Source organism: Condylura cristata, unplaced genomic scaffold (assembly GCF_000260355.1).
Source record: "Condylura cristata isolate star-nosed mole 26May11 unplaced genomic scaffold, ConCri1.0 scaffold00015, whole genome shotgun sequence".
In the NCBI taxonomy this organism is placed as follows: Eukaryota; Metazoa; Chordata; class Mammalia; order Eulipotyphla; family Talpidae; genus Condylura; species Condylura cristata.
The window spans coordinates 3417420-3444237 of NW_004567116.1; the positions used below are offsets into that span (position 1 = coordinate 3417420).

A 26818-nucleotide genomic window follows, 5' to 3' on the forward strand; every position below is an offset into this window, starting at 1 on the left:
CTCTGCAGCCCACACACTCCCTTCCCGTTCCCTTTGCCACAAGATGAGCCCAGGCTCAGTGACCACACCCGCGGAAGCCTCTGGGTGCTGGGCTTGTAAATCTACTCCTCTGTGAAATGGGAAGAGTGGAACTTCCCGCGGGGTGGCTGTGAAAACCAGTTAAGGAACGAGACCCCAGCACGTACTGTCAGTGCTCAGCGGGAGTCATGAAGAACCACAGTGAAGGCTTTTACTGCGGGCAAGCGCCGGGCACGTCTAACCTGCAGCTAATCGTCAAACAGGCCTGTCAGAGGGTCGTTCTAACTCTCAAGGCTTGAGGAAGAAATGGAGACCACGAAGGACTGCCAGCTGCCCAGGGTGGCTCCCTGCGGAGAGGCTGCGCAGGATTCACGCCCAGGGCAGCGACGCTCCTGCCCCACGGCGAGGGTGCCCGCAGGTCAGCCTGGAAGGGCCACTCCGGGCTCCCTCGGTGGCCTGCCTGGAGGAGTAAATCCCCCACCCAGAGCCCAAATTAGCAGCCTGCAAGACCCGGCGCCGCGGGTCCCATCGGGCCAGAGAGAAGAGGGGACAGAGGTCCCGCGCTGCGGCGGCTGGGTCGCGGGGGGTGTTGCGTGGGCGGGGCCGGACCCCCACGTGCGCCGCCTGCCGCTGCTGCGCGAAGCCCTTTGTCGCCAGCAGGCGTTCGTGCGGCACTCGGCGGCTTAAAATAAAGACAATGTTCCCAGCCTCCCTGCGGCTAAATCGGGCGCGGGTGCGGGGGCGGTGAGAGAGCCGGGTGGGAGAGCTGCTCCCGGCACTGCCTCCCTTCTCCCTTCCTGCCTCAGTTTCCCCATCTGGTCACGGAATCTTGCCAAGTCTGGTCGGAGAAGAGTCATGGTGGGGGAGGGAAGGGGGGTGTCATCTCCCGGCCCCCCGGGCTGCAAGGACCTGAGAAGAAAACGGCTTGGGACAGAGAGGGACACTCAAGAGGAGGCAGGGAAAAGCTGGACACCCTCCTCTCCCGCCTACAAAATAAGTGTTTTTATTTCTAAAGGGACGTGTGCAGAGGCGGTGGGAGAAGAGAAAAGGGAGACCAAAGAGATGGGGGGGAGGGGGCCAGAGAGAGCCTGATTCAGACTCGGAAATGGATGTTGAGCGTGGAGGCCTGACACCCCCACACTCAGAGTCACGTGTGCGCACAAGTGCTGACAGCCGGCTAGCAGAACCCAGGAGGCCCAGCAGGGGGCAGCTCCAGTCCTCACCCGCAGGCAAGAAGGTCCAGCTGGAGTTCCCACCTACCCCTGACTGGCCCAGATGCTGGTGTGGAAGGGGGGTCTCAAGCCGCACGGTCTCCTGGACTTCAGCAGGGAGGTGGACTGGGCACCACTCCAGCCTCCGCAAGCCTGGAGGAGCAGAGACCCTGCCACATGTGGTCCGTGTGCCCACCACTAGCATGGGTGGCTGCTGGCCAAGGCCCAGGGACTCCAGTGTCAGCCCTGCCTGGCTCCAACGGCAACTGGGCATCAGCATGAGGAAGCACAGGGTACCCTCAGGCATCAGCAAGGGGTGGTCAGGGGCTTGGTGGGAAAATGGGCAGCAGGAGAATGATGGGGCAGGCCCCAGTCCCAAAGCCCTGGGATGAGGACCAGGCACCCTAATCCAAACATGCCCACCCCGGACTGACCACATCTCTGCTCTCTGGTTCTCATCTACATAATAAGGAGACTGGATGAGCCCAACCCACCCCCCCACCCCACGCCCCCCTTCAGCAAGGCAAAGGACACAGTGGCCCAAGCGAAAGCGAGAGCGCTAACCTCCCCATCTCTCCTCAGGCCAGCTCCCTGGGGGAGGGGGGGCCTCTAGGGCCAGGTGAGGGTGGTGTAAGACCCAGATCTCCATGGCAAAGGTCCCCCCCTGGGGTTCTATCTCTGAGGAAACCCAACACAAAAATCCAAACGGGCCTGTGGGGGAGGGGTGCCGGCCAAGCAACGGGCCAGGAGATGGGGAGGAAGGGCAGGTGCGTCACTTCCCAGGTACACACCTGTGAGTCCTGAGTGGGAGTCAGGGGAGACAGAGTTTGACAAGCTGGGAGGAGAGCTGTCTGTCTGCCTGTCTGTCTGTCTTCCAAGTGGAAGCTGGGGGTGGAGCAGGCAGGGAGACAGAGGCTGCCTCACTTGTCAGAATCAGCACGTTCCACAGTTGGGCAACACTCAGACACACACCGAACACAGACGCACGTGCGCACGAGTCCTGGTTCCAGACCCCGGGTGACGCCGCGTTCCGCAGGCTGATAGGGGACCTGCGCTCAGGACACCAGTGCAAGCACTCAGGCAGCCCCGTGGTGGCCGCACTCCGCCCCCACCGCGAGCCCTCGCCCCCAGGCCACATAGGTGGGGACCTAGCCCACGGCCGCAGCCACATGTGGGCAAGCGCGCTGAGCCCCAGGTCGTGCGCCGGCCCCCTGGGTCTGTTCCAAGTTGGAGCCTCTCACGTGAGACCCAATGTGTCATTTCCAAACAGAAGGAATCCAGCTCCTTCGCAGCAGGGAGGAAGAGCAGGGTGTGGGGGGGGGGGGCGGGTGGGCGCGTGGGCATGTGCGAGGGGCAGGGTGTGTGTGAGGGAAACGGGCGTGTGAACACGGGCGTGGATGGGGCAGGGTGCGCGCGGGGAGGGGGCTCTGGGGGGGCAGGAGCCTGGGAAACAGAGTGTGCCTTTGTGAGGGTGTGTGTGCCGCGGAGTCTGTGTGCAGTGGGTGTGGGTGTTTGTCTCCCGGTATCCGCCTTCTCTCCCGTGCTGGACTTTTAGCCTTCCTGGGCTGGTCTTCCTCCTGTCCTGCCCCCTCCCTCTCTGGGCTCGACTTGGGTGCCCTGGTAGAAGAGGGGGGCACATGCCAGGACCTAGTCCAACCCCAGACGCTGCCTGAGCTTCCCTCCAGTCCCCCCTCCCTTCCTTTCTTCCCTTTCCTCCCTCCCTCTCTCTCTCCCTTCCTCCCTCCCCCCCCAGGCTGGCGTGCCAGGGGGTGGGACATGCCAATCACCGGCTGTGCCTCTCCGGCTGCCAGCACAGGGCGCAGCTCCCCCCGGGAGCCAGGTGTTTGGGTCCCTGGAGACATCGCCGGCCCCCGGGGCAGCAGTGGGACAGAGGACCCTGCAGACCTCACCCCAGCCCCATGGTGAGTACATTTGGAAGGACTTGAAGGGGCTCCACTGAGGTGGGAGTAGGAGAAGCAAGATCCTGGGGGCAAGGCAGGGACCAGGACTAGACAGAAATGGGGCTGGACCCTAGCGAGAGGAGGGGCCAGGAGGGGTCTAGAGTCCAAGGGGGCTTGATGGCAGTGGACATAGTCTGCTCTAGGAACCCTGCTTTGAATGGCTACTTCTGATGTTTTTCTGGGGTTCAGCTGGCAGAGGAGCTGGAGACCCCTTAGGAAACTGGACCTGGAGCCCTGAAGGGCTTCGGCTTCCAACTAGCAGGCAGCCCCCCAGAAGCCAGAGACAGAATGGGAAGACTAAGGGGCCGGGGGGGGGATCACCCTGGCCACCTACAACCTGAGAGAGGTCGACCCCCGCCACCAGCCGCAGTTGGGGTGACAGTCCCAGAACCTCCTCCTCTCCTCCCTCAGGAAACCCTGAATCCCACCACCCCTATCTACCTTCAGCCCCCCCAAGATGGACTGAACCAGGCTGCTGGCCAGGCGGACAAGCTGGATGCCGAGGTGGGTGTTGGGTCAGAAGCCAGCAGGAGACCAGACCCAGAGCCCCAGGCTCTCCGGAGACAAACGGGCACATGGACAGCTACACCGGGGTGCATGCACAAGGCCCAGGGGGCTCTCCTTAGAGCTGCAGTTTCTCGGGATCCTGCGTGCAGGGTGGGTCTCCGTTCTAGGGTCAGGTAATGCCTGGATACAGGCTGGGGGCAGGCGCGCTGGTTCCTGCAGAATTGCCAGCTCCTGGCCTGGCAGCCAAGGGAGCTGTCAGCTTTCGCTGGATTGCGCAGATGAGTGCTGCTTAAGCGTAATAGGGTCAGTGGAGAGGGGTCGCCCTTGTCACAAAGCCTTTCGGCAGCTCCACCCAGACTGACCCGGCCTCTGGGCGACCAGAAAGAGTCAGACTGTCTCCTGTAGTCATGGTCGCCTGTCCCTGCTAATCAGCTGCCCACTGAGCTGTCGGCTTAAAATTGGTTCTCTGTCCCCTGACCTCAGCCACTGGGCAAGCGCTGCTGAGACAGACAAGGCAGGGGAGGCACGGGCAGCGGCCCTGGGCTGACAAGTAGATCCCTCGGGGCCCAGGAGGCAGAGGCCAGAGGTCCTCTGCTCAGAGATGTACATGTGAGTGGAGCAGAGGGCACATCACACCTTACAAGGAACTGAGGCTGAGAAGGGGGGACGAACGTGCTCGTGGCCCTGGAAGGAGTGTTTCACGATCCAGGGGGGGCTTGGACCCCTTCTTCTCCCTCTGTGCAGTGCTGCACCCCCACCTCCCTGGGGTGGGTAGCAGCGAGCTCTAAAGCAGAGCTTGGGCTCCTGGCGGGCGGACGAGGTGGGTGAGTATCACACTGGGTTTCTGTTCTGCTGCGGTGCCATGGTGATGCCTAGGAGGGTGGGGGAGGGAGGAGAGAGAAGAAAGGAAATGGGGAGGGGAAGCTAGGAGGTAAGAGCAGGGGCATGCTGAGGGGAGGATGAGGAGCTGCAGCTTCTGGCACCACCTGGCAGAGTGAGGCTGGGGCCCTGCCCACCACCTGTCAGACTCCTTTGCACCGCAGCACACAGTCCTGCTCAAGTCGGGCCCTGAAGAGGCTCCCTCTACACTTGCTGTGCTTGGTGGTGGCTTTAGGGCTCACCCTCCTCTTCCGGCTCAGAAAGCGCTTATGAGCATTTAACTGATGGCCGCTGCCCTTGCCAGAGCTGGTTGGTGCTCCCAGTGGTGACTGCTGAGCCCAAAAAGGAAACAAATCCTGCTTACCCTCTCATCCCAAGACCGGGCACCAGGGGTGGAAGTTTGCACCTTTTGTGGGCCAAGAGCTTCCTTAAGAGAAGTTGCCCCTGGGTGGGAGAGGAGCTCAGATCCAGCTGGCTTCTGGATTAAGGGCCCAGCAACATCCTCCCCGGTGCCTGACCCCACCACCCAGGGCCCCACCTGCTATTCCCCAATATCCCTCCCTGTTCACTTGGGCCAGGGTGGCCAGTCCCAGGCCCAAAACCACAACATGGCTCCAGTCCTCCTGAACCACTCCCCCAGCGCCCCTCACTCTCTGTCTTCTTCTCCACTCCTGGCTAGTGGGAAGGTTCTCCAAGCCCAAATGTTCAGCAATCCTCTCCCAGCCATCTCTCCCCGCCTCTGGCTTCGGCTCTCTCCTGGCCCCCTCCCCCTCACAGCCAAACCCCGGGATTGGTCCAGGGCATGCTGGCGGTCACCAGTCTGGCCTGCCTGCTGGAGGCTCTGACCTCATCCCTTAACTCCTTGCGCCCAGGCTGACTTTTCCTCCCCCACACCCCATGCCTGTGCCTGTCCTGTTGAGGCCCTCTGCTCCCTTGCGGCATGCAGCATGTCCTTGGCCATTTTGCATATGCAAGCTCGTGTGTGTCTCCTGGGCTCTCAAGTCAGACCTCACTGGGGAATAGGACCCTGGCTGAGGAGGAGATACAGGCACTGGAGGGAGCAGCAGGACCCTCCTCTGGAGCCACCACACACACACACACACACACACACACACACTTATCCTGTGCCCCTCAGTCTGAGGAACAAGCAGAGAGCCCCCAGGCGCATATTCACATATTTCATTTCTTGAGCAACTAGCGTGTGCTGAGCCCCGGAACAAAGCAGTGAATGAGGCGGCCCGTCCTACCCTCCGCTCCCACAGTGACAGCGCTCTCCCCTGGCTGCTGCGCTGCCATCTTTCATCACCCAGACACACAACAGACACCATCACACACAGGCCAGATTCAGAGTCAGCAGCAGCGCTGACTGCTCGCTGTCGACTGTTTCAAACCTGGGTTGGCCAAGCTTATTGAGGTGGGCAAGGAGGCCGTAAAGACCCTTCCCTGCAAAAGAGTTGAGAATAGGGAGTCAGGAGGCTGGCGGACCGCCTGTTCCGAGGGGCTGGGAAGCCCACGAGGTCACCATGCCTCACAGTTGCCCTTTGCAAACTGGGGACAATAGAAGCTATTTCATAGGTCAATTATATCAAGTATGTAATGACTAGAACCATGTCTGGTGTATGATGAGCAGGCAGTAAATATCAGTCTTCATGATAGTGTTAGTACTATTTAGTTCTCGCTTCACAGCGCATATGCTAAAGGTGGAATAATATTATTTCAAGGCCCCAGAACCTTCACCAGGGGGCCCCAGTCCTGGGCCGGAAGCACCTCTCCACTTCCCTACCCAGACACAGCAGCTTCAGGGGTGAGCCCCAACCCAGCCCACAGGGCGTAGACTTGCCCCTACCTTTTGTCTGTTCAAGCCTGGCAGTGTGCACACCTCGCAGGCAAGCAGCTCTACCCCAGGGCTACCAGGTTAGGACAGTGATTGATTGCCCAAGGCCACAGAGTGAGACAAGAACAGGCACAGGGCTGGAAGCCAGGCAGAGGCAGGACAGAAGACAGCCTGGGGGGTCTCCCCCTCACCCACTACAACCTCTGTCAACCAACTCCCCCAACCCCATGGATGTTTTCACAGAATATGCAAATGCAAACACAACTTCAAGCCCTTTGCAACCAGATAGCTGACACAAAGCCCCTCCTTTATAGAAATTGAGGAACCATTCTAGAACCCCTGCACCCCGACTCTCATCCGGGAACTCATCCAACCCCTCCCCAGAGGATCACTCCCAGAAAGCCAAGTCTTAAGCAGACATAGGGTTGACCTTATCAAGGGTTAAGGAGACTTGTCCAAGGTCACACAGCAGGGCCAGAGCAAATCACTGTCCAAGAGAGGTTTAAGGGAGGACCCCTGACTGAGGAGGACCAGAGCACCATCAGCTGCTGTACTAACACCAGGGCTCAGAAGATCAGGGCTGGCAGGAGCCACTTCCCCAGACCTCTCTTCCCCCTCTCCACTGTTAACCCAGACGGGAGCCCTAAACCCTAGGCGGGGCAGAGTGGCTTCTGAGCCCACATTCTCACCCCCCTCTCCACTCTCTGCAGGACACTTAGCCCCTAACCCTTAGTCTTCATCTACAAAACAAAAAGAAGAAACCCCTGCTAGGGTACCTTAGGGATTAAGGGATATAATACCTTATATCAAGTGTCCAACATGCAGGAATCACAGTAACTGTCAATGTGGCTATTTCAGCAACGTTTTTAAAAGATTTATTTTTATTTATTTATGCATACTAGAGCAGGGGTGCAGGCCAGAGGTGCAGGGGTTGAGAGGATTCCCCAGAGACAGAGTGGGGAGCAGAACAGGTGTGTCTACTGAAATCCACTGCTGAGGGGAGCATCAGGGAGACAGGAGAGGTCTGCTGAGCCTTGTGGGTCAGCTCCCTGACAGGGATCAAACCCAGGCCACAGCTGGTGGTACTTGATAACTAAGAATTTAACCCCTGCACCACCAGGGAGCCGCCTGTCAATGTAGTTGATAAAGTAAGAGCGGATGCTAGACATAAAGAGAGCGTCTTCCCACTCCCTTACTTCGAGCACCAGCACTTCTCCCTGGTCCCCACGTGAAGGCCTTGTCTGCATTCACGAGCACTGCAGCTGGCTTCCCACAAAAGCTTGACATGGGCAGAGGTTACCCTGTTCCCACCTTGAGCTCTTGTCACTCCCTGTCCAGAAGGGAAGCCCTAAGCCGTCAGCCTCATCTCTGGGACTGGTCCATCCTGTTCTTAAGGTGTAAGTTCAGGATTCTGTACAATCTCCCAGGCTGGTCCACCACCTCCGGTGTATACGTGCACACACGGGACCAGAGCAGAGCAGTGTCCAGAGTCTGGCGGGGAAGGGCATGGTGAGAGGTGGCTGGGCTGGGGCCAGGATGAGGAATTGGAGCGAGTACCACTCCCTTTAACGGAGTGTCTGTCAGCGCCAGGCTGTGGAACTCTAATCCCCACGGGCTGGGGGACCTGGGATAGCAAGAGAAGGAAAGAAGGAAATTGCTGATGATCTCACAGCTAGCGAGGGACAGTTCGGAGATTCAGACCCAAGGCTGTGGTCCCCAAGGCTGGAATTAGACTAAGCAAAGTGGGGTTGGTGGGGAGGGAGCAGCAAAGCAACTCACTAATCAAGATAAATAATAATGTAATATGATATTCAAAAAATCAAATAGCCAAGCACCCACAGGCAGGCTGTCTGTTTTTGTAAGTAAAGTTTCTTTCAAGACAGGGCCAGGTTGAGGGGGAGGCCCAGGGAGAGGCTGTTTGTGCAAGTGCAGGGTGGATCCTGTCTCTGCTGAAAATTGTGTTCATGATGGATTTTTTTGTATCCATCTCCATTTGTTTAAGTATTGTATTCAAATATTCATTTTTTTCTTGATGACTGGGTTTTGGGGCGCCTGCGATTTTGCACCCGAGGCAAGTGCCTTACTCGCCTAGTCTGAGCTGTCTCCTGCTAGGATGTCAGGGCCAGGGCAACAGTGAGTGGCCTAGCTGGCGAGGGAGCTGCAGCCCCGGGCAATCCCTTCCAGGCAGCCGAGACAGTTGGAGGATTTGATGCAGACTTTACAGGGCCCTGCCCAGACCCGGAGAGCCAGAGGGCTGCAGGGCTACTCCAGGCACCCGGGGCTGGGGAAGGGGAGCGCTTCATTCCAGAGCCTGGAGACATTTTCTCTGGGCCTCAGTTGCTCCGTTTGTGCCAGGGGCAATCAAGCTGTGCTGAGTTCAGCTCAAAGGAGCAAGAATTTTATGGGGTAGCCTGTCCACCAAGAACATATGCATAAATGTTTACCCTGCGGGCAAAGCATAAGCCCAGCCTCCAGCCCTGACTGCCTGGTATCAGTTAAGGGAGGAGGATACAGCAAAACTCAGTAAGCAAGATAAATGATATTGAATGTACATTCGTAAAACTCAAATTGGCAAACTTCGACCCCTGAACCTCCAGGCTCACACATCAGTGTTGCCAGTCAAGTCTCGGAACAATCTGCCTGGGATCGAGGCCTGGTTCCTACCTTCCTTGTGACACCGTGTGCAGTCTCTTACTTCTCAGCCTCGGTTTCTTCATTGGCAAATGGGAAGTACACCCCTAGATCCTAGGTTCCCTGCTTAGACGAGATAAGAAACACCAGCATGGCCCTCCCTGGTGGCACAACGGGTTAAGACACAGCACTGCAAGTTAGGGGCAGCCACTTCAGTGCAAGCTTGATCCCCAGCCCCCGAGGTAATCCACATGGCGCTGCAGACCTCTTCTGACGCCCCCACTGCTCCCCTCAGCGGTGTACTTTGTTGATCTGCCTGTGCTGCTCCCCACTCTGTCTCTGGTGAATCCTCTCACCCTCCGCAACTCTGGCCTGTACCCCAGTTCTGTATGAATAAATAAATAAGTAAGTAAATAAATACATCTTTGAAAACAAAAATCACCAACACTTTGAGCAGCAGCTAGCACTAGGGGAGCCCCAAAAAACAGCATCAGTATTATTGTTAGTTGGTATTGTCATTGTCTCAGAAAAAAAAATGTTTTAAGGTATATTTATTTATGCATACAGAATTGGGGTACAGGCCAGAAGTGCAGGGGCAGTGAGAAGATTCACCAGAGACAGAGTGGGGAGCAGAACACGCCAATCAATGAAGTATACTGCTGGAATGGTACAGCAGGTGAGACAGGAGAGGTCTGCCGAACTACATGGATCACCTCCAGGGGCCGGGAATGGAACACGCTGAGAGGCTGCAGCTAGCTGGCAGTGCTGAGCTTCAACCCGTTGTGTCACCAGGGAGGGCCCAGAACTGTTTAATCAAAGAAGTAGACACCCCTAGGCAGGAGGGAGCACTCACGCTGCACGTCCCATGTTCAGAGGCCCCCGATGCTCGCTGTGTGGGGGGCTGTCCTTGGGCACTGCGCACCCTGTGATGTGATTCGGCCTCACAGCATGCCTGGGTCTGTGAGCTATCGACTAGTATGGACCTCAGGCACAGGGTCCTTCCATCACCTAGCAGAGCTCACCCCCGGGCAAAACGGTGTAACCTGAATTCAGATGCACCAGCCTGGCTCGAGTCGGGTTCCAACCAGGATGCACAGTCGCAGACACACAGCTGCACTCATAGTCATCGTCCTCAGGCTACGGGCGCCTGAGAGTCCCTGCCCCACGTGAGCAGTACAGAGGTCCTCAGCCACACGCGCTCTGCGCCCCGATTCACACTCCCAGCCAAAAGCCCCCAGGCCACCTGTCACACAGCAACCCCTCTCGCCTCCCTGTCACAGGCAGGTCCCCCAGGAACTAGGCCTTGGTGGGTCCTGACCCAAGCCCTCTCCCTTGAATCTTCCCAGCTACAGGTAGGAAGAGATGGACTGTTCTGCCCACAGCAAGGGACCCACCAAAACAGAGCGCACGGGCCGTGGCTGAGCTGGCCCGGACCCCACCCTTCAACCAGGCCGCGCCTGGGTTCTGGGCCTCCTACCCAGCCAGCTGGGTGCTGAGCCTTCCTCTTTACCCTCCTTCCATGTCTGGGATGAACTCCAGCTTCCAGAAAAGCCTGGGGGACCTCCCCGTTCCCCTTGCAGCCCCCCATTCAGCTGGGGCCTAGGAACAGAGTGGGAAGATGGAGGAGGCCTCCTACGCCCCATCTGGGGCCAGACCCCCACTTATCTGGGAGCCAAGGCCCTCCCCTGCTGCCAGTTTTTCCTCCAGACCTTCTTACCACCCGGCCAGCGCCCAAGCCCGGCACTACTTGTCCTGCTCCTTTAGGGGGGGTCTGGTCCGACCGCAGACACAGCCCTCTCCTGTCTCCCACACAGGCACAGGCACACACACACAGGACAGGTGCAGGCATCTCTCCCCCGCGCTCCAGTGCAGCCTCCTCTGTCTTGTTTGATGGCAGAGTCCCCGTGCAGCTCCGCATGCCAGAAGGAGAAAGAGAGAGGGGCTGTCGCCCGGACCCGTGTCACCGTGGCCAGGTCTTGTGTCTCAGGACAACAGCCTCCCAGTGAGTGGGAGCCTAGGAGACCATCCTGGAGACTCCCCACAGTTAAATAAGCTAATTCGATGAAGCGCTTAGTGCTGTGGCTGGTGTGTAGTAACTCCTCAGTAAATGAGAGCACTAATGAAATTGACCGAAATGCTTTGAAAACTTGGCAGTGCTGCCTAGCAAGCGAGTCTCCAGCTCCTGCCTCCTGACCTAAGCAAGAAGTAGCAGCAATTTCCCAACGAGAAAATTGAGGCTCCAGACTGAGTGGTGAAGCAGGAGTGAGGACTGAGCCCGAGATTCCAAAGCACCCCGATCCCTGTGCCGCTGACCAAATTCTTTTAGGGCTGGGGAATGCCTTTGAAATGACTGTCACCGGTAGAGGAGGTCATGTTCTCTACAGAGGCCCTGAGAGCCCTGTGCCCACACTGCCCACCCCAGGCCACCACAGGTGTCCAGCAGCCCACCCCAAGCCCGTGTCCTCTCTCCTTTCAGGTGATGACCTCCCCCTGAGGAAGCCCGAAAGTGTGACTAGCGGAAGGGGCTGCCCCCAGGACCCCCAGCCACCATGAATACCTCGGCGCCACCCGCCGTCAGCCCCAACATCACGGTCCTGGCCCCAGGAAGGGGTCCCTGGCAGCTGGCTTTCATCGGGATCACCACGGGCCTCCTGTCGCTGGCCACCGTGACGGGCAACCTGCTGGTGCTCATCTCCTTCAAGGTCAACACAGAGCTCAAGACGGTCAACAACTACTTCCTGCTGAGCCTGGCCTGTGCCGACCTCATCATTGGCACCTTCTCCATGAACCTCTATACAACGTACCTGCTTATGGGCCGCTGGGCCCTGGGCACACTGGCTTGCGACCTCTGGCTGGCCCTGGACTACGTGGCCAGCAACGCCTCTGTCATGAACTTGCTGCTCATCAGTTTTGACCGCTACTTCTCCGTGACCCGGCCCTTGACCTACCGGGCCAAGCGCACACCCCGCCGGGCGGCCCTGATGATCGGCCTGGCCTGGCTGGTTTCCTTCGTGCTCTGGGCCCCGGCCATCCTTTTCTGGCAGTACCTGGTGGGGGAGCGGACGGTGGGGGCAGGGAAGTGCTACATCCAGTTCCTCTCCCAGCCCATCATCACCTTTGGCACAGCCATGGCCGCCTTCTACCTCCCGGTCACGGTCATGTGCACCCTCTACTGGCGCATCTACCGCGAGACAGAGAACCGGGCCCGGGAGCTGGCCGCCCTGCAGGGTTCCGAGACTCCTGGGAAGGGGGGCGGCAGCAGCAGCAGCTCAGAACGGTCCCAGCCGGGGGCCGAGGGCTCCCCGGACACCCCCCCAGGGCGCTGCTGTCGCTGCTGCCGGGCCCCCAGGCTGCTGCAGGCCTACAGCTGGAAGGAGGAAGAAGAGGAGGATGAAGGCTCCATGGAGTCCCTCACTTCCTCCGAGGGTGAGGAGCCGGGCTCCGAGGTGGTGATCAAGATGCCCATGGTGGACTCCGAGGCACAGGCTCCCGCCAAGCAGCCTCCCAGGAGCTCCCCAAATACAGTCAAGAGGCCGACCCGGAAAGGGCGTGAGCGCGCAGGCAAGAGCCAGAAACCCCGCAGGAAGGAGCAGCTGGCCAAGCGGAAGACCTTCTCGCTGGTCAAGGAGAAGAAGGCAGCTCGGACCCTGAGCGCCATCCTGCTGGCCTTCATCCTCACCTGGACGCCGTACAACATCATGGTGCTGGTGTCCACCTTCTGCAAGGACTGCGTCCCCGAGACCCTGTGGGAGCTGGGCTACTGGCTGTGCTACGTCAACAGCACCATCAACCCCATGTGCTATGCGCTCTGCAACAAGGCCTTCCGGGACACCTTCCGTCTGCTGTTGCTCTGCCGCTGGGACAAGCGACGCTGGCGCAAGATTCCCAAGCGCCCGGGCTCTGTGCACCGCACCCCCTCCCGCCAGTGCTGATGGCCCCTCGCCTGTGTCCCTCCACCCCAGGCCCTGGGTGGGCAAGCCCGGTAGGCGCGGGCAGGGCCTATGGCCTCAGCCCCAGGGCTCCACGCAGGCCTCACCAGGCTTCCCAGGCCCCTAGGTCACCTTCCTGGACAGCCAGAGACACCCTGCCAGCTTTCCAAACTTCGCTCTTTCCAGGCAGGGGGCAGAAGCCGGGAAACTGGTTTTTCTGTTCCCTGCTGCATGGGAACGGGCTCTTCACCAGGAACAAGGCCAGGAGGAGGATCGGGCTTTGGAGTCCTTGTTTGCCTTCAGGCAGGAAGTCCCTCCAGAGCCAGCAGGGCAGGCCAAGAGAAGGAAAGTTTACCACTACAGTCACCCCTGGCTCAGAGGCTGTCCTGTGCGGCAGTGGGAGATGGCATCCCTTGGGGCCACGTGGGGTGGGAGGGTGGGTGCAAGAAAAGTGTGAGTCCTAGGGAGCACCCTGGGTGGGGAGCTCTTCCCTTCACAGGCACTGTCCACTCTGCTGGACGCCGGCGTACTCTCCAGGATGGTGAGCCTCTCCACACATGTGCCCACCGTCCCCATGTGGGTGGCTCCCAAGGCCAGTGGCCAAGCAGCAGCAGGACAATGACCCCAGTGGGATCAGCTTGGCCAGTCACACCTCGAGCCCCAGAGCGCGGGCCAGGCACCAGTGTCCTGACTGGTGGGAGGGAAGCCCTCACCCCACGAGGGAGGGCCAGTGCCTGCTGCACACCCACACCTATACTCCGGTCCCAGAGGAGCTCTCCACCAGCCCTCCCTGGCTCACAGCCGACACCTGGGTAGCTCCACTCCATGCAGAGCTAGCCAGGCACCCTGCATGCTGCCCGCTCTGGCCCTGCCCCGCACAGACCTGGCCCAGCCAGCAGGTTCTCTTCTGTGAGCTCCCCCTCCCATCCGTGCATGGTCTTCCAGTGCCCCTACCCCAGGCCCAGCCTAGTCCCAAATGTTCTTCCCTTTCAACCTCAGCAGATGCTGAATCTGTGAATAAAGCCACATAACCAGCGGGCACCGAGGGGCCTTCCTCCCTGTACTGGCTTGAGGACTTGGTCTTCGGCCACGACAGGATGGGACAGAGAAGGTTCAAGTACCGTGAAATGTGGGTGCTGCCCTGAGGGCGGCTTCAGGAGGAGCAGCATCCAGTGTCGTGCTGGAAACCTGTGGGCTCCCGCACCCTAGGGACCTGGCTCAGGGGAGTAGGGCTGTAATGGGCAGCTCTGGTGGCTGGAAGTGGGAAGACAGATGGCATCTCCCGCAACTCAGCTCATTCTCCTCCAGTGGTGCTGCTCAGGACTGCTCGAGGTACAGAGGGGGGCAGTCCCGGGGTGGGGTAGGGTCCTGTCACACCCAAAACAGAACTGCTCCAATCCAGTGACTCAGGAAGACAACTCAGGGTGACCCCGCAAAGCAACACCCAGGTTTCTGTGCTGTTCACAGCCTTCTGACCCCAGTCTATGGTGGTAAGGAGCCTGGGGTCCTGGCCAAAGCACTCCTTAAAGGTGACCAACCCTCAGGCCAGATCCTAAGGTCACTTCACTGGTGAGGAGGCCCCAAAGCCTAAAGCAAAGGCATCCAAGATACTGTCAAAAAGTGGCTCTGTTTGGGGGTCCTCGAGGCCTCCCTTAGGTTGAGTGATTCTAGGATACACAGAACTGAGCAAAGCTGCTATGTTCAAGGTTATAGTTTATTACAGTAAAAGGATAAAAACTGAAGTCAGCAAAGGACAGTGGGCCACAGAGCAGAGTTCAGGAGAGACCAAGCGTTTCTAAGTGTCCTTTCCAATGGAGTCAGGGAACAGCCCCCCGTTCTCCCAGCAATGTGTGCTATGTGGCAACGCTAGTGAATGATGGTTCACCCCAAACTTGCTGTCCGGGAGTTTTCCTGGAGGTTACTCATGAAGGCCAGGCTGACCACTGCATGGTTGACCTTATGGGTAGTCGGTATCCAGCCCCGCCAGAAGTCACATCAATACTTCGTGGCCCAAGTTCCCCCACAGAAATCACAATGTTACGATTTTATTTATTTATTTTTACATAGAAGAACTGGGATGCAATCCAGGAGGTGAAAAGACTCACCAGAGACAGAGTGGGGAGCAGGTCAGGCAGATCCTCTGAAACATACTGCTGAGGAGAGCAGCAGAGAGACGGGAGAGGTCAGCTGTGCCATGTGGGTCACTCCCTGGCAGGGAATTGAACTAAATCCATAGCAGTGATAGCACTGAGACTTAACCCCTAGGCTGCCAGGGAGGCCCCATAAGTCACACTGTTAGCACAGACTATCTGGGGTGGCCCAAGGCCCGGAAGTAAGCAAAGACACTCTGATCAGGTAGATATTCCCCGGCTTTGGGGTCATCTTGCAGGAGGCAAGCAAAGGCCAAATCTTTGTTTAGAACATTCAGGATTTGGTCAACCCAGACCTAATGAATCATTCTCTGGTGCCCATTACTGGCAAACAGTGTCAGTATCACCCAGGAACTTGCTAGAAACACAAGTTTTTGGGGTCCCTCTGGTTTTACTGAATTGGAAGCTCTGAGGGAAGAGCTGGCCATTTGGCTCAATGAGTCATCCAGGTGATTCTGATCAAGTGAAAGTCTGAGCACTGCTGGCTAAGAAACCCGGTCCTGACTGGGGGAGCCTTGAGAAAGAGGGGGTAGAAATTTACCCGGGCTTCACCCCCCGGCCCCTCCCTGGTGTGCAAAAGGTTAAAGTAGCGCTATCCACAGCTACCACTTCAGCACGAGTTCAATCCCCAGCCAGGAAGTGACCACAGGGCCCAGCAGACCCCTCCTGTCTCCCGCTGCCCCCCTCAGCAGTGTACTTTGTCCATCTGCCTGTTCTGCTCCCCCCTCTGTTGAATCCTCGCATCGCTCCTGCACCTCTGGCCTGTACCCCAGTTCTGTGTGCATAAATAAATAAACCTCACACACAGCTGTTGAGACTCCCAGAAGCCTTTGAAAAGGAAGTTTCCAGTGCTGCGGGCAGGACGACCTGTTGAGAGGAGGATGGATGAACTGGCCGGGGGCAGGCAGGGCCCACGGTGTGGAGAAGGCCTCCCGGGCAGAAGCAAAGCCCTCCGCCAGCGTGGCTTCCCAGGACTTGGGCTCAGGTCTCTGAGAAAACCTTGTCACTTCTCCCACCATCCCTGAGCCGCTTTAGGGCTAAATGCTCTATGTGGAAGACACTGGAACCAAGATTCTGGGAGAGAGGGGGGCCGAGGAAGCCGAAGAGTATAGAGGGAGAGGAGCTCTGGAATCAGCCAGGCCTGGACTCCCCTAGCAGGTAGGAATGGCGGGTCCAAGATGGGTAATGGGGCTCACAGTTCACACTGGCCTCATGTTCCAGGCACAAGTTCTGCCCACACCATCTCACTGCATAACCTCAGAGGTGCCTCTTATTTCCAAAGTTCTCATCTCTGAAAGAGGGAGCAATCAGAGGAGGAGACATTGTAGGGAAATCACCCCAAAGCTCTGTGAGTGGGTGACCCCAGGAGGAGCCCCTCACTGATAGAGGCCAGAAACCAAGTCTAGTTTCAAACCTGCACCTTCCCCTCCACCTCCAGCCTCCAGCCCAGGGACAAGCCGTGCAGCTTGGAGAAGAGTGTGTGGGAGCCAGCCTGGGTGGGCACGTGTGGCCAGGAACACTTCCCAGTGACGGGCACTGAGCACTGCAAGCCTCTGAAGCAAGAATCCTGTACATTCAGCTGCCAGAAGATGAAAAAAATGACTTGAGCCACCAAGACAGGATGGCTGGACAGGGCATCGGTCCACCCCAAACACTGCACCTCCTCTGCCCTGAGGGAGTGCTTCTTGGCTCCAAACACAAGGGCTGATTCGTGTCTAAGCAGGAAGTAGGGAAAGAATGAAGTGGCTTTGTGAATGCCACCTCCTCCCGCTGCTAGCCTGAAACAAGTTAGAAACCTAGGCTCCTCTCTCCCCACAGGCTCACACGCCTGCATCCTCTCCCACCGTATCGTTCCAGCGCCATCTGGAGGCCATCAAGGGAATGGCCCTGCCAAGGAGCCCCGCGCCTGGAAACTCGTGGGGGCGGCTCCCTAGAAAAGGTGGCTGGGAAGAAAGGGAGAAATGGTGGGGTAGATGGCCCCAGCCACCTCAGCAGGAACCCAAGGACCCCTGGAAGAATTATCTCATGCAGCTTCTGTTGTAAACCTGCAGGGACAGCCCCTACTTCTCCAGCATGCCACTGGGGGAGACTTGCCAAGGAAACTACTGGGTCTCTCCATGTCTACCACTGGCTTTGGGAATCTTTGCTTTCTTATTTTTTTTTTAATATTTATTTATTTATTCATACAGAACTGGGGTACAGGCCAGAGATGCAGAGGGTGAGAGGCTTCACCAGAGACAGAGTGGGGAGCAGAACAGGCAGATCGACAAAGTCCACTGCTGAGGGAGCAGCGGGCGGGTCAGGAGAGGTCTGCCGCGCCATGTGGTCACCTCCGGGCCTGGGATCGAACTCATGCGGAAGCGGCTTTAGCTTCTTAGTGCTGTGCTTTAACCCGCTGCGCCACCAGGGAGGGCCTAGTTTCTTATTTTAGAGCCTGTCTCTGATGGTGCAAACCTATGCTGAGCCAGCTGGAAATTCACACAGGTGCCACCTCTCTGGCACAAAAGTCATTTTGGAGACTTGGGAGACTCAGGCTCCAAAGAGTTTGAGGTGGTGTCTTTTTCCCTTGCATCTTTGCTGACACATAACAGGCAGGACACAAAATAGGCCTGAAACTAGTCTCACTCTCCCTCCCCACCCCTATACTGCTCAGCCTCCCAGTTGCCCGCTTCCTCTTGGTGTTCTGGGCTGTCTAGCGCTATTACTCACACCGTTGCTCAACCTGGGAATCGGGGGACTGTCTTTCTTAAATGACCATGTTTTTCGATTTCCTCATTGAGACTTCTCTAATACTGTTACTTAAGAGTTCCCAAATCCACACCTCTTTCTCCACCCCACCATCATGTTTCAGTGAGGGCCTCTCAACTGAAATGCTAAATGTGTCCCACAATTCAGGGGTTAGCAAGGTTTATAGGTAGGCTCTGTGGGCCAATAAGCAAAATGAAGGTTATTTTATAGGTACTTGTCTATTACACAGTCTCTGTGGCAACCATTCAACACCACTGACGTCTAAATCAGCCATAAAGGTGTAGGTGAATGAATATAGCAGTGTGCCAATAAAACTTTATTTGCATTTTACTAAGATTTGAAGTTCATATAGTTTTCATGTGTCACAAAATATTCCTCTTTTTTTTTTTTTCTGTTCCATCCATTTGAAAGTTAAAAACTCGTTCCTTTCTTCTAGTGAGCACAAAATAGGCCCACCAGCCGTAGTTTGCCAAAGCCCGCCCTCCCTGGCCCACCTCCTACCCATTTTCCCTGCTTCAGCCAAAGTGATTTTGCCAAAACATAAATCTGATACTGTCAATTCTGGGCTTACTATCAATAGATGGAGACGAAAATGCAAACTCATTAACCTCCAAAAGCTTTCACATGCAATTCTACTTACTTCTTCGGCCTTCTTAACACCTCAGCAGTGTTCTGGGAACACTGCCTCCCCCTACCAGCCCCCCACCCAAGATCCTATCCTAGTCTCTGAAATTGGAATATACAACTTGGAATGTTCTAGACTCACTCCAAGGAAAAAAAATGTTTCTTTCATCACAAGAATTCTGACACCAAATGTGTGGGAAGTTCTCACACCAATTAATTCTCCAGCTTCACCTGGGTGTCCAACAACCCAGCTCTATCTATCTGGACTTAAGGTCAGACCCTACAGGTGAAGGGTTCAGTCTCACAAGACTGCCCCCACTTCAAATGCCAGTCCTATGTAGGAGGTCCCCAAGTTACCCACACTTGTGTCTGACTTGGCTACAAATTGGAGGTACCCACACCTGCTCCTTGGATTGAGTAATTTACTATGACATTCACAGAACTCAGGAAAACACATGTGGCAGTTTTACGTTCAAGGATGTGATAAAGGATACTGATAAACAGTCAAATGCATAGTAGAAGGGTGAGATCTGGAAGGTTCCAACTGTAGGAGCCTCTATACTTGGGGAGTTAGGGCACATTGGTATAATGAAATAATTTGTCCCGGTTCATAAATGCAGAAGGAGCTCTCTGAACCCCATACTTTAGGAATGTCTTTGGCGGCTTCATCATGTAACTGTGATTAATTATTAATGCAATCTCCAACCCTGCTGCCTCTGAAAAGGTCAGGGGTGAAAATTCCAAGGTTTAAGTTTGGTTTTTCCTTGACCAGCCCATCCTGGGACTTATAATCTAGGAACCTATCAAGAACCATTTCCTTCAAACAAAGAAGTTCCTTCTTATCACCCAGGAAAGCCCAAGGCACTTAGAGATCTGTGTCAGGAGCTGGGTACAAAGACCAAATCCTAGAACAAAAGGCACTCCCCAGCTCCTGTTACTCAGGAATGTACCAGCAAGAGCTTATTTATAAATTCAGACTCATTACTTCATCTTTCCCATCCCAATGTCTTCATTTTATGTTGGCCTTGTCAAATATGAAACCCTCAGAAAACAGGGCTTCCCTCCTTACCCCCTGAAGTCCTCAGTCTCCCTCTCTGGGGCTCCTTTGCCTCTCCCCACTCAGTCACACCATGGCCCTTCAGAATCAGTGAAGCACATCAGGGACGTGATGTGTGACGTAGTAGACATAGAGGGACCATTATTACATACTTTTGCTGCCTGGTTGATGCAAAATCCAAAAAATCCACAAATCCCGAAATATCCACAAATCTGACTCTGCTTCCACTGCAAATTCACCTAAGACCCAAACCCACCATCCATCCTCTGTGACCCTAAGCAGGACTAGTCAAGCATTCTGGGAAAAACCGTGATGTCCTGCAGATCAGCCCCAGGCTCCGTTTCTACGATGGTCCCGGTGGTGCCACCTGACTTGGCCTGTACCTGCCCTCCACGCTCCTATTCCCAGTGGTGTTCTCAGCCTTCACCACACTCCTCACAACACACCCCCAGGCAGCAGGTCACCTGACCCCCTGGGCGTTATTTAAATGAAACTATAGACTCCAGGCTCTTTACTGAAGAAATCTTGCAGTCCAGGAGTTATTTTTCTCTCCTGCTTCCAGGCAGCAGAGGGCTATGGCAGCAGCACCCCTTGTAGCTTAACAAAAATTCACAGGCATTTATACCTTCTTGAAAACAGAGATGTGAATTTCGATATGATTACCAGGGCGACGGGTTATTAAGGGAGACAGGTAATCAGAGTCACAGCTTTTTCAAAGTGAAAGGTTACTTCCACGGTTACTTCCACGGCAACAGTCTTTTAAGTTTGATTGTCTGACAAGACTCCTTATTAGAAATAACATTTGCAAGGATCATATTATGATGCAGAAAAGAATCTGGTTTTATTTCTGCTGCTTCAGAAGAGAAGGGAACATTTTCTCCTTATGGTACTTTTTTTAAGATTTATTTTAGTTACTTATGCATAGAAGAACTAGGGTACAGGCCAGAGGTAGGGGGTGAGAGGATCCACCAGAGGTAAGGGTGCGGAGCAAAACAGGTGGATCTACTGAAATACACTGCTGAGGGGAGCAGAGGCGGGACAGGAGAGGTCTGCCGCTCCGCTATGTGGGTCAGCTCCCTGGCCAGGGATGGAACTCGTGCTGCAGAAGCTGTGGCTAGCTCAGCAATGCTGCACTTTAACCTGTTGTGCCACCACACCCACATGGGGTGTTTATTGAGGAAAAAGACATTTGGCCAGACAGTTGTCTTAGAGGAAGAGCTGCATTTAGTCCAAGCAAGGGTTGTCCTTAAATACTGCCTTTTGGGGCCTCCCTGGTGGCAGGGGTTAAAGTCTCAGTGCTGTCAAGCTATAGCCAGCCACTGCAGCGGACACAAGTTCAATCCCCAGCCAAGAAGTGACCCCCACGATGCAGCACACCTCTCCGGCCCCCTCTACCCCCATTGCTCCCCTCAGCAGTGCATGTCAGTAGATTTGCTTGTTCTGCTCCCCACTCTGTCTCTAGTGGATCCTCTCACTCCCCCATACCTCTCGTCTACACCCCATTTCTTGTGTATGTAAATAAATAAAGCTAAATCTTTAAAAATATATATATATTGCCTTTTGATGGAATGACTTTGTGGAATTTATCATTTTGGTTTTTGTGGGACTGATTGTCTGTAACAACCGATAATCCTCTGTCCCCACCTCCAATTCCTGCAAACCCGCCATACCCCATTAAAGAACTCATGCATCCTCCCTAACCCCTCCCTTGCTTAACTTTCACCTTCTCCCATCCTTCCCTCTCCTCAAGCCAACAACAGCCGGGATACCTCACTCTATGCTGATACCCTTATTTCCTGTTCTTCTGGGATCATCTGAGGCTCAATGAATAAACAAATCAGCATCAAACAGATTAGCAGGCCTCCCTGGCAGTGCAGGGGTTAAAGTTGCAGCACTACCAAGTTCTCACCAGCTACTACAGCATGAGTTTGATCCCTGACCAAGGAAGTGATCCACCTGGCACAGCAGACCTTTCCTGTCTCCCCGTGTATTTCAGGAGATCCACCTGCTCCCCATTGCCTCTGGTGAATCCTCTCACTGCCTCCTCCTCTAGCCTACACCCCAGTTCTTTTATGCATAAATATATAAAATAAATCTTTGAAGAAGAAGAAGAAGAAAACAAAAAGGTGACACCAAGAGGGAAAGCCACCTTAAGCAAGAACTGAGCTTTTCCAGAAGTGCTCATAGGAGTGAGCGGTTTCCTCCTCCTTGGTCCCTGGGGCTCCAAGTCCCCACCTGCTCACCACCCCTCCTCCTTGGCCCCTGTTGCTGTTTCCTGTTCATCGCTCCACCTCTGAACGGCTCCATCCTTGGCCAGAGTCCTCACTACCTGTTCTCGTCTCCCCTCTGCATTCACTCCCAGAGGCCTTGAGCACCAGCTGTGTACGTGATTCCAGACATGAGTCGCCAGCCCCATAAACACAGCAGTCTGTGCTGCTGATGCCTCAAAACTCGCACTGTAGGAGCTTCTAGATATTTCCAGCTGTTCCTGCATCAAGATCCACACTGAGCTGAAGCCCCTGGTCCGACTGTCTTTCCCCACCTCAAATGGCAAATCCAGTCTTCCAGCTGCTCAAGTCAAAAACTTAAAATCATCCTGACTCTTTATCAGGGGCCACCAGAGCTATTCAGCACCCTTGGGTGAATTAGAAAAGGACGCCCCCTAGATGCAAGCTATGTGTGGTTTGGCATGGACACAGCCTTCTCCCCTTCGGGCTTGGACTCGGCACCCGCCAGGGCCGGTTCAAGGGGAGCCCGTGGTGAATTCCAGCAGCACCCACACCCAGCTCAGTGGTTCTCTGCCTGACCACACGCACCTTGGCAATGTGTCCCGGGTGGCAGCCCTCCCAGGCTGTTCCAGTTAAAAGACAATTGTACTTCCTGCTGCTTGGCGCTCGTTTCCTGCCTGCTTTCCAAATCTGGTCCTGCCTCCCCCTGGCAGTTCCTGGTGGCCTTTCAATAAATTCTTTCGCTACTTCAGAACACCAGGAACTCTGACTGATACTATCTAGAAACTTGTACAAATCCTCCCACTCTTAAAATGAGAAAAACCCATTTCTCCACCCTCTCTGGAGGTGCTCTGGAGAAGCCCACCAATGCCGTCCCTGTCACTGAATCTAAAGGTCACCTGGGCCAGCTCTACTTGGCCCTGACCTGGTTTCTCCTCCCAGCCTTGCCCTCCCCATGCCTGGCGCTCCCTTCTCTCCCCTTCTAGAAGTGTCTCCAGTACCAACCCAGGGCTCCAGCCTCAGCTTTGTGCCCGGCTCATCCCATGTGCTCCCCAGGCCACCGTCACACCCACAGTGTGGCCCCTACCTGCCCCTCTGCCCTAGATTCCTCTATTGGAAACCTCCATCTAACCCAGCACACTCACCGGGCCCACCAGCTCTGGCCTCCCGCTCCGCCCCATGACCCCACCTGCCCACCCAGTCTCCTAAGCTCGAAACTCAGGACCCACCACACAGCTCTGCCTCCCCTGCCACTCAGTCCCTCTCACCTAAGTGATTATGAAATCACTTTTTTCTCTTGAAACGTCTCTGCAAGCCACCCCCTCCTTTCCAGCTCCATACCTCAGCCTCAACCTCCAGACCATCCTGAACTATTCCAACACTCCCACGAATGACTCCCCACTGCCCACACCTAGGCACCCCAACACCTTCCTCCACCACAATAGAGTCAAACTGAGCCTCCTGGACTCAGGCTGACCATGCTGAACCCCTGAACATATCCTACGGTTTGCCCACTGGTGACAGACAACAAGGTCCCCTTCTCCCTCTTGCCTAACTTTTTCACATGGATCCTGGAGTCCCATCCCACAATCCCTGCAACAGAACGTCCAGGAAAAAAGTTAGGACTAATCACTGTCCTCAGGCATGGCTAGGCACATCCGGGTAACCTGGGCCCAGTGATTCCCAAATTGCTTCAGTACTTAAAGATGAATTTCAGAGCTCTCCCTGGTGGTGCAACAGGTTAGGACGCAGCACTGCAAGCTGGCCACCGCCACTTCAGTGCACGTTTGATCCCCAGCCCCGGAGGTGACCCCATGGCGCAGCAGACCTCTCCTGACCCGCCCTCTGCTCCCCTCAGCAGTGTACCTTGTCGATCTGCCTGTTCTGCTCCCCATTCTTTTTCTGGTGAATCCTCTCCCTGCCCCTGCACCTCTGGCTTGTACCCCAGTTCAAAAAAAAAAGAATTCCAGTTCCACTCCCTTGGCAATTCTGTGGATGGTGAACGCAGGAGATTGTTTCCAAGTTCTTCACCACCAGGTGGGAAACTACTACTCTATGTTTGGGGCCATGTGAAGTTAGAGCCATTTGCGCCTCAGCTTCTGGCTGGTACTTCTCATGACCCCAAAATCTCCGGGGCTGTCGCACCTCAGCAGATGCGCTCAATTCCCCTGCTTAGTGACTCTGTTCTACACATAGGTCACATGGATGGCTGCTGGATCTTTGGCTCCGCTCAGCTCAGGTGAAGAGTCTGCGCTTCCCCTTCTCTCCCCCGTCAGGCACTCCCTCTGGCCTCCATGAGGTCATGCTCACTGCTGCCCCCTGTCCACCGTTATCTCAGACTGCAATGACCGCACCTGCTCCCGCTGCCAACCTTGAAGCCCAGTACAGGGGCTTAATCCAGTTTATACCCCCAGCACACAGCACAAACTGGTACCAGAAAATGTAGAAGTACCGAAGACCAAAAGCAATGTCAGCCCTCTCCTACCTTCAGGGCTGTTAATGGGCCAGGGACCTTGGGGAAAGACCGGCCCGCGGACAAGACACAGCTCTCAGGCCAGAGTCCGAACGGCAGTGCCATTGCAGAGGCCAGGGTGAAGGTGGGAGGTTAGGGCTGCTTTTACTTCTCTGGGCCCTCAGCTTTTGTAGTCAAAATCCCCAAATGTCTATCACCATGATTTTAAGAGCCAAAAACTGAGTCTTAATAAGTGGTTGATCCCTTTGAAAACCTTAAGAGGGAGTCCCTCTCCAAAGCTTGGAATTTCAAGCGTTTGGGCCTTTGGAGACTGGAAATCCCAGAGGCTGAGCTTGTCCACCCTGAGTCCAGAAAGGGAGGGCAGCACCAGCAAGGGGCAGTCGTTCAGAAACCTTGTGCTGAGTGAACGTGCTGCTGCAGCAGATTCCTGCCTGAGGAGCCCTCCCTGCCCAGCCCCGCTCTCAACTGGCTGTCTCACCCTGGCAGGCCATTCTCAGCTCTTCCCTCCTCTTCGCTCCTCTCCTCCCAGAGGTCAAGCGCCACCAGGATCCCATACGGGTGGAAATTTCATTTTCATTAAAGAAATTTTTCGTTTCCTGTTTTAAAGGCAAATCAGGGGGAGTTACCATTTATGAGTACAGCGTCCGTCTGATGTGGTGAGAAAGGTCTGGAGGTGAGTGGTGGGATGGCTGCCTGACATGCACGGGCCCACAGCCCCTCACACCTGAGCGCCCCACACACCTGAGCACGGCTAACATGGTATGCGTCGCGTATTTTTTCCGAGTTTTTTTTTTAAAGATAAAATCCACAGTGAACTGGAAACACACCTTGGTGAGGAGGCTCCATCTGAGGCTGCACCTGAGGCAAATGGGGACCAGAGGGGAGGCTGAGAGGCAGGGGAAGAAGATGGGGATAGCGATCCCAGACCCTAGGAAGGTGCCCCAAGGAGGGTAGGGTAGGGAGCCTCAGGAGCAGAGCCAGCAGGGGAGAGGGGCCAGTGGGGCAGCTGGTGTGTTTTCTCAAGAGCTGCACTCCAAGCCCTATGCAAAGAGCCCTCCCTAGCCCTGGGCAGTTGCAAGTCCAAACAAGTGAGCGGAGGACAGGGCCTTCCTTTGAGGTACCTGATCTCTGGAACTCGCCCTTCCACCAAGAAGCCCTAGGGACACAGGTCTAACCCCTGCCCCACCCCAGGGAGGCAGGGTCTCAGGAGACCCACCTAAAAGCACTAACTCCCTATTATCCAATGAACCTGCAAAATAAATGCAGGAGTCAAAGGCCTGCCACTAGCCTGCCACTCGCCATGGTCGCCACCTGGTAGCCATGCTAGGCTGAAGTGGCAGCAATTGTCCAAACCAGTCTCCCTGCCAGTCAGACTGAGCCTGTTCACGTCCAAGTCAGGCGCCTGCTCAAATCCCACAGCTGCCAGCCCCCTCAGCCCTTTGCCCTCAGTGTCCAGGATGCCTGGGACTTAATCATAGGCCCCTGAAAAGGGCCACCTGATCGGATGTCTCAGGGGACTTCAGAGTATCTGGGGATGGTCTAGTAAGATTTCTAGTAAAAGCTTTGAGACACGCAACCTCGGGAGGAATGGAGACTAAAGGTGGTAGCTGACTTCAGGGAGGGAAAGAGGACTCAAGGGCAGCTTAAACCCCAAAAAAAACTGGACAAAGGTTCAGGGGCGTTCCCTGTTGGCCAGGCTGGGCCTTTGAACGGAAGGAGGCAGTGCCCAGAACTCAGGGTGCAGAACCCTTAGATCCTGCCCCAGGCGGTATCCTTGGCAGATTCTGAGCTTCCCAGGCTCTGAGTCACCCTAGGAGTTCGCCGCCAAGAGCAGCTGTCTACCCGAGGGAGGACGGTCTCATGCGTGCTGCACCCTCCCGGTATACCCTCACTACCCTCACGGGGCGCAGCCTGCCATGTGACCCCTGTGACCCGCCCGGCCCACGCCTAGCCAGGCAGACTCTGGACAAACCCTGCCCCTCCAGGAAGACAGGCTCCCTCCCTCTGTCAGGACTAACTCAGGTGTCCCGAAACTTTCCTCCTTCACTTTTTCCTCTTTGAACCCTCACCACGCCCCTCTGGAGACTTTTACTCTCTCCTCACTAGAATGATAAGCCCCAAGGAGACAAAGGGGAATTTTGCACTTTGCTCCCTCCTGTCACCCCAGGACCTAGCACAGTTCCTGGACTTGCTGAGTGTTCAGTAAATTCTCCTTGAATAAATGACCTCTATGTATCCTCTAGAAGGACCTGTAGAAAGCACGCTATCCCCTCCCACTCTCTGTCCCTGAAAGGTCAAGCCTAAAAAACAAAACAGGCCAACAAGTGGTCAATGCTCCCTGCCCCAGGAAACAAGGACAGAGCCAGCAAGCCCCAGCCCTCCAGAAGAATGCCTGCCCAGCCTGGGGGGTGGGGGGGCACGACCCTGGGCCCAGCCCTGCCACTGCCTTGCTTTTAGGACCTGGGAAGGCCCCTTTCTCTCTGGCTTGGAGCAGGTGATGGCGGGGTGAAGGGAAGAGACATCCTACAACAGAGGAGTGGAAGGAAGACGAGACAGGGGTTACTTTTA

General features: G+C 55.8%; 1 protein-coding gene across 2 annotated transcripts; it reads left to right on the forward strand.

Moving 5' to 3' along the window:
* The first annotated feature begins 2817 nt into the window (after positions 1-2817).
* CHRM1 (cholinergic receptor, muscarinic 1) lies at positions 2818-13323 on the forward strand. Of its 2 annotated transcripts, none has more exons than XM_004682699.2 (2): positions 2818-3151; positions 11518-13323. In XM_004682699.2, the coding sequence occupies exon 2, from the start codon at positions 11591-11593 to the stop codon at positions 12971-12973; it is 1383 nt and encodes a 460-aa protein (XP_004682756.1). In that variant the 5' UTR covers positions 2818-3151; positions 11518-11590; the 3' UTR covers positions 12974-13323. The 2 variants fall into 2 exon arrangements, with proteins under 2 accessions (XP_004682756.1, XP_012580709.1); XM_012725255.1 differs by lacking the exon at positions 2818-3151 and adding an exon at positions 3647-3694.
* The last annotated feature ends 13495 nt before the right edge of the window (positions 13324-26818 follow it).

Bases quoted from the DNA above. Each gene is read 5' to 3' on its own strand.
- CHRM1 (XM_004682699.2), top strand. From the start codon at position 11,591: ATGAATACCTCGGCGCCACCCGCCGTCAGCCCCAACATCACGGTCCTG.